The following is an 11,963-nucleotide window of genomic DNA, read 5'->3' on the forward strand; positions in this document are numbered from 1 at the left end:
AAACGATCTTCAGCATACTGGTGCATATACCTGTTGCATAAGGATATCCTGTCAGTTGAGATAAATATCAACTAGGCCTACAAAGTAGTAGATAATATTCATTCCCTATTGAAATACTTTACTTACTGCCTATCTGTGTGTCAGATACTGTGGTTAAAGTATTGGAGAGGCCTGGTGAGAACCAGGATCCAGAATTGGGTCGACAACAATGGTATTATCTTTGAAGGACAGCATGGATATGCTAAAGGAAGATTATGTTTAAACAATCCACTTACTTATTACAATAAGGTGACAGCAGCACTGGATAGAGGAGAGAAATACACAGTAGTATACTTAGATTTTCAAAAGTTTTTGATGGATTACCGCATAACAAGTTGATAATAAAACTAGAGCGGATGGGTTGGATATTAGATTAGTGCATTGGATCAGAGATTGGCTATCTGATAGGTATCAGCAAGTTGTGTATATGGGAGTAATATCTCAGAAACCCTAGTGCCCAGATATGGGCACTAGGGTTTCTTATGAATGGGGAGGAGGTGGAGAGGATCCAGAGATGAGTGACCAAGATGATAGCAGGTCTATGGAATGAACATTATGAGAACAGGTTGAAGTTTTATGGGTTGCAGTAATTGGTTGATAGGCAGAAAAGGGGTGATATGATTGAGGCTTTCAAATTACTGAAGGGTTTCCATAAGATTAATTCAGATGATATTTTTGAGAACAGGATTGGTGGTGGGAGGACTAGGGGCCAAACATGGAAGCTGAGCAAGAGCGTGGTTAGCAGGGGTGTTACAGGTAGGTTTTTTACTTGGAGAGTGGTGAATGAGTGGAATAAGCTGACAGAGTCTGTTGTGGATGCCATGACTGTAAATGAGTTCAAGGCGAGGTATGATAGATACTGTGTGAATGTCAAATAGTTGTTCTTGACATGATGTTAGGGCCCCCCCCCTCGATGAGTCTATGGACTCTTTGGAGTTGCCCGTAATAATAATAATAATCCTATTTCCAGCAACTATGCTAGATCATACTCAGAAGAAGTGTGGTAGTGAGTTACGTAGGAAGGAAACAGTGATTATGAAATAATGGCTACGACACTTGATGCTTTGTGTATCAGTAACACATCTAAGATTATTGGCTCTCACTGGATACCTATATAATTTAATTAAACTTTTTCTAACACAAACCATAAAAAGAAGTATGATGTACAGCGGATTTGAAATTGGAAGTGATCGCTATTTAGTCTTGAGCAGGATAAAATTGAATTTCATATTGAAAAGAATAACATGTAAGAAAGTTTTAAAGCGAATAAAAGTCGAGCAGCTCTCAGATGTGAACTGTAGACTAAAATACACAAAGATTATTGAAGAAAAAATGAAAGAGTTTGAGAACAGAACATGAACCAAACCTTGGGGATTCAGTGGCAAGCCTTGAAGAAAACCCTGATTGATTCAGCCAGAGAGGCATGTGATGAGGTAGTCTGCAAGGATAGAAAAAATCAGAATTCCATGGTGGACACAGGAAGTTAAAGAGGCAGTGAAGGAAAAGAAGAAAGCATATCAAAGGTTTCTGGCATATAAGTCAGGTTGTGCTCTTAGAGAATACAGAGACAAATGTAAGAAAGCTAAAACTAACTAACTAACAAAGTCCTCCCATGACTTTTAAACAAAAGTCATGGGAGGACTTTGGTGAGAACATAGAAAATAAATTTCAAGAAGGTGGCGGGATATTCTGAAGGTTATTGAGGAAACTCAGAAATGGGGAAAGAGTGCTGTGAAAGCAATCAAAGATGGTAAAGGTGACATGAAAACGGGAAAAAAGATATCCTTGCAGTATGGAGTAATTACTTTGAAAAACTGCTAAATGAAACAAGCAGTGATGACAGCACAGTGGTAAAAAACACTGACGACGCATGCAGTCAGGAATACATAAAGCCTGGACAGAGGGACGAATTCCCAATGATTGGAGTAGAGCTCTCATAGTACCCATATATAAAAAGGGAAATAAAACTGAATGTGAGAATTACAGAGGTATTTCCCTACTGAGTGTTCCTGGCAAGATCTATGCAAGTATACTTGAGAAACGGTTGAGAAGAATTGTGGAAGAAAAGCTTGTTGAAGAACAAGCTGGATTCAGACCAAATAGAGGCTGTCAGGATCAGATCTTCACTTTACGACAAATAGTCGAGAAAGCATGGGAATATAACAGACATCTGTATTTAAGTTTTGTCGATTTGGAAAAGGCATATGACAAGGTGCCAAGAGAGAAGCTATTCAATAAGCTACAGTTATATGGTGTCAATGGGGCATTATATCAAGCACTACTTAGTCTTTATTTGAGTTGTAAGTCAGCAGTTAGAATTGAAGGAAGTACAGGAAGATGGTTTAATGTTAAATCTGGTGTGAGACAAGGATGCACATTATCCCCTCTGTTATTCATTATCTATATGGATCACATTATGAAGGAAAGTGGTATTAAACATGATATCAGAATTGGAGATGTTAATTTCAGCTCTTTATTTTATGCGGATGATGTTCTACTTCTAAATAAAACCGCTACAAGTTTTCAACATTCCCTCACTAAATTGAATAACTGTTGTAATAGATATGGTATGAAGGTCAGCATTAAAAAGACAAAGACAATGAAAATAGGTAGAATTGTTGAAAATGTCAACTGTGTTGTGAACGAAGAACCTGTGGAACAAGTAAAACATTTCAGCTATTTAGGCATGATTTTTAGTGAAGATTTTAAATTAAATATGGAAATAGACAATAGAATCAACAAAGCTGGTATGGTAGGAAGTAAACTGAATAAATTCATATGGAATAAGAGAGAAATTAGTCGGAACACTAAATTAGCTATATACAAGACAGTATTCAAACCAGTTTTAACTTATGGATCTGAGAGCTGGGTCAGAAGTAAAACACTTGACCAAAGACTAGAGACTGCAGATATGAGAGTCCTGAGAAAGATTAGAGGCATGAACAGATGGCATCAATGGCAATATCATATTAAAAACGAGGATATTACGAAAGAACTTGACATTGTCAGCATCCAGGAATGCGTTAGCAGAGCTAATCTCAAATGGTATGGTCACTTAAACAGAATGGGAGAGGAAAGATTAGCAAATCAAGTGTTCTCTGCCAGGTTGGCAGGAAAACGACCCAGAGGAATACCAAGATATAGGTGGATTGATACGGTACAAAGTGCCTTAGATGATAGAAATATAAGATCTGATAATGTTGGAGTCTTGACAAGTAACAGACTGATTTGGAGAAAAATTGTAGATAGGAAGTTAGTAATGATATAATTTTTTCATGTAGTACTATCATATCCTGTACACCTCTTGAGGGTACATGTCAGGAATTTGATGATGATGACCTCCATGGAGTCAAAGATTCATCATGGAAAACATGTAGTCACAACAAAAAAAGTTTGTGACAGATGTGTGAGGAGGTAAGGGATCTTAGAGAGATGACTGGCAGAAATTTCAAGCTTAGTGAATATATTGTAAACGTTACCTATAGGAATACTGCAATACTCAGGACACTAACCAGCAGAGATCAAAGAATGGTGATTCCATTTGTACAAAGCAATGAACAGACAATATCTGGATTACTGTGTTCAGATCTGGCCACTGCGATTTGAAGGGGATAAATTAAAATTGGAAAGGCTCAGAAGCAGATAACAAAAATGATATCAGGACCATACAACAATAGCTATAAGAACAGAAAACAGTTATAAGGACTGAAGACAAATAGGTGATGTGATTGAGTCATTTAAAAACTGTTGAGAGATAGTTACATGATTGACAACGGGGATAACTTTCATAGAGACGAGGGGAAAGAGCTTTCCCTGGAAGTTCTGAATGGAAATGGTGAGCAAGAAGGTGAGAAGTGGCTTCTTTGCACAGAGGGTGATTTAACTGTGGAATGCCTTGGTGGTGAAGGTCACAAATGGTGAATGAGTTTAAGGATTGGTATGATAGACTGTGTTGCCTAAGATGGGCCTACCACAATGAGTCTTGTGACTCCATAGAGGCTCTGAATAATAATCATCATCACTGTGCATCTTGACTCCCCATATAATTATCCTTATAATCGAAGGAATCATGCTATCCTCTGTACAATTCTATGATTCCTCAACCAACAAGAATAGCATGTATGAAATCCAGTGTTACATGGACAGAGAACATCAATCTAGAATCCTCTATTTATGATCCTCTCCAGACAAAGGTCTCCTCATTTCTTTTATAATATGGATGGGATGTCAGTATATTTGGTGAATGTCATTGGTTTGTAACACTTCTGAAAGATAAGTAATTTTTACAATAATTCTAAGTTAATTTATTGTAATTATTTGTTTTATAAGTGTGCATGATAGTCTGAGTAATTCAAATTTAAGTAAAACACGTATATTTCCTTAAAGTATATATTATTGGTATGGACCATGCATAGAACAATGGTAACCAAGATGGTTTGTTGGGTGAGTTAAATTTGAGTCTTTTTTCCAGTGTTGAATTTGTGATATGAATTCATCGCAAAATTTGAAAGAATTGTGGAAGGAAAACAAAACTGGTGAGTGAGCATAGTATGTGTTTTGAGAGAGAATGGAGAGAACAAATTACACGATAGAAAACTGGAAAATGTTAATATCAGTTAATATTCAAAGTGTGGCGACGGAATGTCAGGAGAACACAGAAGACCTGAATAAGGAAATAACATGCTCACATGACATGATACGAGATTCAAAGGCTGCAGAAATGTCAAGTGAAGAAATGTCGCACTGAGAAGAGAAAAAAAAACAACAAAAAAAAAGAAGTCTGAGGTAAAAAAGATTGTATGAATAAATGAGAGAAAAAGGATAAGGAGATAATTTTCAACAATGACGCTATGATAACAGGAGTACTCCATGAAAAAAGGATGAAATCTTGTTTTTCTGGTGTGAAAATTGATATTAGTGATGCTGTCAGAATAAAGAAAGGCAAGGTGAAAGAATTGATCATTTCAGCTGGCACCAATAACCTCAAACATGAAAAGTATTGTATGAGAGAGTATGTAAAAGTTACCAGAAGAAGTCAAAAAGAAGAGCAAGAGTTTGTAGGTCTGCTGCCATGCTGTGAGGAGAAGTGAGAAAGAGGGCAACGATAACTAATAAATCAATACGCAGGTTGTGCAGAAGGAATTATGTAGAGTTTGTGGACCTATGACATGAATTTGATGGATGGAAGGATGTATAATGTTGATGGACTGCATTTAAATAGATTTGGAGTTAGGTGTCTAGAGAAAGAGCTTTGTTCACTGAGTGTGGAAAAGCAAGTCTGGAAAAATAAACAAACTAAGGTGGATGCAGGCAAGTATGTGTGAAGGCATCCATGAGGCAAATGAATGCTAAATGAACAAGAAAAAAAAGAAAAAAAAATGCAGAATCTGGTCTCTAGGGGAACAATATTGAACAGCACAGTCAATTCAGGATGTAAAAATTGTTGGGGGAAAAGGGGATGCTACAGTTTCTATATACTAATGCTGGGAGTATCCAGAATAAAAGGGAAGAGTTTTTTGGCACTGGTTAGTGTAATCTTGCCAAAAGTTACAGGCATTAGGGAGACTTGACTAAGAGCAGATGATGTCATTACAGGTATAGAATGTGATGGATTTAGTATTTTCAGAGAGGATAGAGTAGAGAGGATGGGAGGGATACTGATGATGAATTGCATCCAACAAGCTTAAGAATCAGTAGGGTATATAGCAGTTCTTTTGAGGCAATCTGGTGTGAGATGGAAGTCAACAGCTCAAAATATAAAATTGGTTGCTGCTCTAGGCCAGGGGATTCCAGGGATGATGTTGAGGGCATGTATCAGCAGATTAGTATAATAAGTGCAGTCTGAGTAATTATTATGGGAGTGGGGGGACCTCAACTTTGGAGACATAGACTGGAAGGAGGAAAGATGGAAAGAAGGAAATAGAATTTAAACACCTACTGAGAGATAATTACTTGAAAGGCAGTAGGCGATGGAGGAGAGTCAGAATATGAGAATGTCAGATTTGGTTGCAGGATCAGAAGACTCGTCCAATAATGAAGGTAGCTACGATGCCTACTTTTGGGGGAGAGTGATGATGTGATGAGGGTGCTCACAGTGCATGAGGATAGATCTTCAAGGAGAGGGGGGGGGGTATCTGGAGTATATCCAAGGGTCAGGAGGGTAAATCAGGTAGTAGTTAGATTGATGTGTAGTATTATTAAGAATGAGCTGGGGGAAAAACAAATATTATGGAAGGTATTATTATTATGGACTATTCCATGGATTCCTTAGACTCATCAAGGAATACAAGACCCTAAACATTATCCAACATTTAAGAAGCATCTACAATACTTTGCTTTGAAGTCTTTCACTGTCAAGGCACCCAAAACAGACTTTGGCAACCTATTCCACTCATTTACCCCTCACAAAGCAAAATATTTAGTGTTGACACTCCTGATAAGTACACTCTCAGTTTCCAAGGAGAGACTCTGGTTCTTCCACTATCTGACCAGTTCTGAAAAATTTCCTCTGTATTAATCTTGTAAGAATGCTTCAGTAATTGGTATGTCTCAATCATATCACCCCTTTTTGACCTGTCCACCAATTTCTGTAACACAAATCTTCAACCTGTTCTCATAAGGTTCATTCTATAGGCTTTCTACAATCTTGGTTACTCGCCTCTGGTTCCTCCTCCCCAAGAAACTCAGGTGACCACTTCTGTGCACAGTAGCCAAGATGGGGTCTTATCAAGGCCCAATAAAGAGGTATAATAACCTGCTTGTCTCAGGCACGTTATTATACTTGTTAATAAAATTGATTCAAGCAACCCATTACATTCATTCACCACTGTCCAAGGAAAAAATCTAGTCCTCATCCCCTTGGTAGCCACACAGTTACCCAACTTCCAGGGATGAACCTCTTGTTCTGCCTCCACTAGCCAAGTGCTGAAACATTTCCTTGCATCAATCCTATAAAATCCTTTAAGTAACTTAAAAAAAAGGGGGATATGAAAGAAACATTTATCTATTAATCAACATTTGCAATCCATAAACCCTCAATCTATCCTCACAGATAGCATCCCACAGACCACCCACCATTTTGGTCAGTTCTAGATCCTTCCACCAATTGTAGCAGCAGCACAAAGACCTAATTAGTCTTTGTGCTGCTGCTACAATTTTGTTAAACTAGTCCATTGATTACACCATGTTGTTGTAGTCTCGTGTATTGTGACAAACTGTTTTTGTGCTCTGAAGATGCTGGTTATAACACCAGCAAAATATCAGCAATAAGTCAATAAATTATTATTTACTTATAATTTTGCATTCTGATATATACCGTCAAAAATAAAACACCTAGTAAGCACTGTTCAAAGAAACCAAATAAAGTGCATCAGCCACCAACTCAGACACCCACCCTCTGCACCTTTTGATGCTCGTCCTCATGCCCCCACAGATGGAAAAGAAAAAGAGGCAGACCGCAAACTCAATATTAGAAATACATCAGCAATATTCTCCCCGTTTCCCCCCAACTCTCTGCATCAGAGATCTGTCAATTAGCATGTGACAGAGAAACCTGGTTTTCCTTCATGTCATAAGAACCCCCAAGTCCTATCTTAAGGTACACAGATTACTTTTGTTTTGATTGGCTTCCCTATTTATCTTCTTCTGCAGCTTTTCCCACTTAAGTATGGTCGCTGTTTGTGGTGAGTCTCCTCCACAACCTCCTGTCTTGGGCTGTAGCCACATCCAAGTTCTTCATCCTCAAGTCCTCCTCCACCATCTCCCTTCATCTCTTTTTTGGCTGTCCGCACTTCCTCCTCCCCTGCACATCCATCTGCATGACTTTCTTCCTACATACTCTTCCTCCCCTCTCATCACATGACCAAACCATCTCAACCTTGCCTGCTGTATCTTTGCTCGTAAGTTCGTATCTTGCACGTTCCCCTTACATAGTCATTTTTCAGGCGATTCTTTCGGGTCACACCGCACATCCACCTAAGCATTCTCATCTCTGCTACCTCCATCCTGCTGATGTTATTTTTCCTCAGGGCCACAGTTTTCATAGCATACGTCATAGCTAGTCTCACTACTGTCCTGTAGATTTTGCCTTTTAGATTGATTGGCACCCTCTTATCACATAGCACTCCAGCCATCTCTCTCCAGTTCCTCCATCTCACTTCCTTCTCAGCCTCACCATCCTCTTTCATTGTTGAACCTAAGTATCTAAAGTCACTAACCTTCCTGATGACATTTTCTTCAAGCTCCAGATCTGTCTCCTGGCTGCCATCCACTTTGCAACACATATACTCTGTCTTACTTCTGCTCAGTCTCATACCTCTCTCTTCCAGCACTTTCCTCCAACTTTCCAGTTCAACTTCTCTAGATTCTGCACACAACACGATGTCATCTGCATATAACATAGTCCAAAGCACATCTTCTCTCACCTTCTCCGTCACCACCTCCATCACAATATTAATTTGGTTTCCCTATTTATAATTGTAAAATTATAAATAAACAATGAAGATGAATTTGTTAAATTCAAAAAAACTAAGTGCTGTGTCTTACTACAGCTGCAACATGTTCTGAAGTTGATAGGTTTGAAATCCAGCAAAATATTAGCAACTCAATAAATTATTTATTTCGTTCTTCTCATGTTTTATGTTTCCTGCTTATGATAGTTCATAAAAGTGTAGTACATTACTACTGGGGAGTAGTTTAGGACTTTTTATTATTTTGTACTTTTTTTAAATTCATTTTTACCTAGTCTGGAAATCTCACTCTAGAAACAAAACATGAAACTTTTTTTCAAGCCTCCAATAAGTGGGACAGTGGTCACACACCAGGTATTGAAATTCATCTCCCATCAAAAAATCAATCCAAAAATTCAAATCTACTGGAATCTCAAATTTATTTCAATTTGTGCTCATTAGAGAAAGTGAGTACATTAACTATGCAGCTATTTAGACCAGCAAATATCAAAGCACTATTATGTATATTTGCTGACTGCAATACCTGTTTTGCAAGATACTGAAGAGAAAATCTGACTGGCTCCGTACAAAACCAGCTAACTCACCTTTAGTTGAAAAGTCTTGTGTTAATTGCATTGTAGAAAGGACTGAACCCAATGTCTTCTGACCAAGGGAAATAACTGACTGACTGAAATAGAGACTAAATACTAATCTACTTATCATTCTCGAATGGAAACAAGGCCAACCTGGATGCTATACCAAGACACAATCCTGTCTTCCTTCTCACACACACACAAAAAAAAAGCTGAATTCATCTCACCTTACATTCAAACCCATATCCTGATCTCTTTTTTGTTCCCCCCCCCCCCCCCCCCCGATCTAGGTTTACATTTATTTCTAGCCTTTATGGTACAAACATTGCATCTATAGACTCCAATAAAGCTCATGTAGTTAATTTTCTTCTTCTTTTTTTTTTTAATAGTATATCGAGTCATATGTACACAAGTGGTTGCAAAACCTATTGCAAATCAACTGTGGGTAAGCAGTTACTTCTAGAATGACAGCTAATTCTGTACAAATCTACCTAACCATAGAACAATGTTCTCACATATAGGACAGGGCACCAAAAATGCAAATTCCGTGTGTGCTCCAAAAGAGGACAATTTGGCTACTTTTTAGACACATTTCTACCACATTTCAGAGACAGTATATTTCTGCCTTATGACTTTTTTATAAATATTTTTATGGATGCTGTTTCCACTGAAATGGTCAATTATTCCTCTGCTTTTGGCTAAGCATTATAATACAAGCAGCAGTTGCTCTGCATCCAGTTACAGTTTCATTGCATCTATGTTCCTTAAATGTAAAATTCTTCATTAAAAAAAAAAAAAAAAAAACAATAGGTTATCTGCTGGCCTGGTTGGCCGAGCGGTTAGTGTAGCCGCTCTCCAGCCAAACGGCTGCGGGTTCGAATCCCACCGTGGGCATGGATGTTTGTGATTGTCTGTGGAAATACCAGTGGTGGTGGGCGGAGATGGCATTGGTATAGTTGGTGGATTGAATGGTGGAGACAGAGATGTAGAGTAGGTGTCCTCCCTCGATGAGTCTTCGGACTCTCTGGAGGTGTCGTTGTCGTCTGGTAGCATCCTCTAGCAAGAGGGTTGCAGCAAATGAGCAGCTCTTCTCCATTTCTCTCTGTCACTTCCATCATTCTTAAACCAGTCCATTCCACGATGTCATTAAACCACTCTCTAGTTGGTCTTCCACGTCTTCTCTTCCCCTCAACTTTCCCTTGTAATATAGTTCTTGTCAGGTGTCCCGAAGAACCTCTCAGAAGATGTCCTGCAAATCTGGTCTTTCTTTGCATAATATTCTTTAGCAGTGTTCTTTCCATTCCAACTCATCTTAAAACTTCTTGATTTGATATTCTTTCTGTATAGCTAATCTTTTCTATCTTTATATAACACCACATTTCCAATGCATTAATTCTTTCCATATCTCTCTCTCTCTTTCTGAGTGTCCATGACTCACTTTACTGGAGGTGTCATGTAATAATAATAATCTCTTAATCAATACTCACAGAAAATCACTTCTCACCACCTTGCAAAAGTTTCAGAAGTATTTTTTGATGAGACACTTCTATATATCATTGCTGATCATGTTCAACTGATACAATTTGAATAGTTATGCTTAATAACTGGCATATAGAAGCAATTCAATATTTCCATTCCATTTATTTCTTTCCTTTTCTTTTTGAAAGAAATAATAATCTTGATGAATATTACTAATAACAGACATGGTTCTTCTACTACACCTCTCTGGCATCCTTCCACACTCTTGAGTTATGCATTACTTTTTGTCCGTTTTCAACTAATACAATGTCGTCATTATATTCATGAATAAGATGTATTCAGAACAACGTTAATATATACAAGTCTGCTTATGGGGAACCTGAGAGTTTATAAATATTCCAGTAGTGAACATCTATTTTTATTTTATTTGTTTACAAACACTAATGCTTAAAGATATGAAATAATCCTCGGTATTCCATGTATTAATCTTTGTTCAAAATATAATAAATAAATAAAGCTTTCAAAACAAACTAAATTATAGCATTTCAAATATTAGATTGAATAAATATACATGCCCTTGATGATTATCATTAATTATTGGGATGTTTTCCTAATCGGTAGCAATAAATATTTAGAGATATGCTTGTCGGTTTTTATTTAACATCAATAATAAAAAGACTAGTTAGCCGTTGTTCAGATTTGAAGATTACAAATGAGCATCTTTTGCTTTAAACTGTCGTCTGCTACAGAATTACGTCAATAAACTGTGTAAACTATAAATATTCAAAGCACCGTGCTTGTTTCTACTAATAAATACTCTGCACACCGATAAATAGTACTTCCCAATCATAGGTGTCTGTGTATACATTTATATAAATAAACCACGCACCTTAGAAGCATGTCTTCTCAAAAGAAATTTTCCTGCAACCTGTGAAGTTCGTGAAAGTAAGCACGCCATCTTCGAAAATTTCTAAATGACGCTCGTAACAACCACTTGTGCAGTTTCTACATCAAATATTATTAACCTCATAAGATTAAGGTCGTTACGATCAGTTTAAATGGGGTGAATCGCGTAAATTATCAAGAATGAAGCAGTGAAGAATAATGAAATCGTATCTGCAGCATAAAAGAGAAGGTATATCAAATAGAAATTTAAAGGCACTTTATTTCTAAGTACCTAAAATCACGTGCTCGTATATCTCATTTGGAAAGTCAGCAATAAATGGGTGAATGAGACCATGGTTGGAGATTTTTTTTTTTATTTTAAATCCTATAATTACGAAATGTTATATTTGTGAATACTGAGCTTAATGAAAACATGAAAAAAAATTAAAATTTATGTAAACAAAATAGTAATAATAGTAAAGTTGTGTTTATTTATATATTTTCAGCTCGCGACAATTCA

General features: G+C 37.3%; 1 protein-coding gene across 1 annotated transcript in view; it reads right to left on the reverse strand.

Moving 5' to 3' along the window:
- LOC150093365 (succinate--CoA ligase [ADP-forming] subunit beta, mitochondrial-like) overlaps positions 1 to 11,665 on the reverse strand; it is a 257,429-nt gene extending 245,764 nt beyond the window's left edge. The window contains exon 1 of the mRNA XM_090414021.1: positions 11,448 to 11,665. Within this exon, the coding sequence (XP_090270147.1) occupies positions 11,448 to 11,516 (69 nt within the window). The 5' untranslated portion in view covers positions 11,517 to 11,665. The remainder of the gene's footprint in view (positions 1 to 11,447) is intronic.
- Positions 11,666 to 11,963: the final 298 nt, after the last annotated feature.

This window comes from Typopeltis vanoorti, chromosome 24, assembly GCF_054136105.1.
Source record: "Typopeltis vanoorti isolate ZY-2024b chromosome 24, IOZ_Tvanoo_1.0, whole genome shotgun sequence".
In the NCBI taxonomy this organism is placed as follows: Eukaryota; Metazoa; Arthropoda; class Arachnida; order Uropygi; family Thelyphonidae; genus Typopeltis; species Typopeltis vanoorti.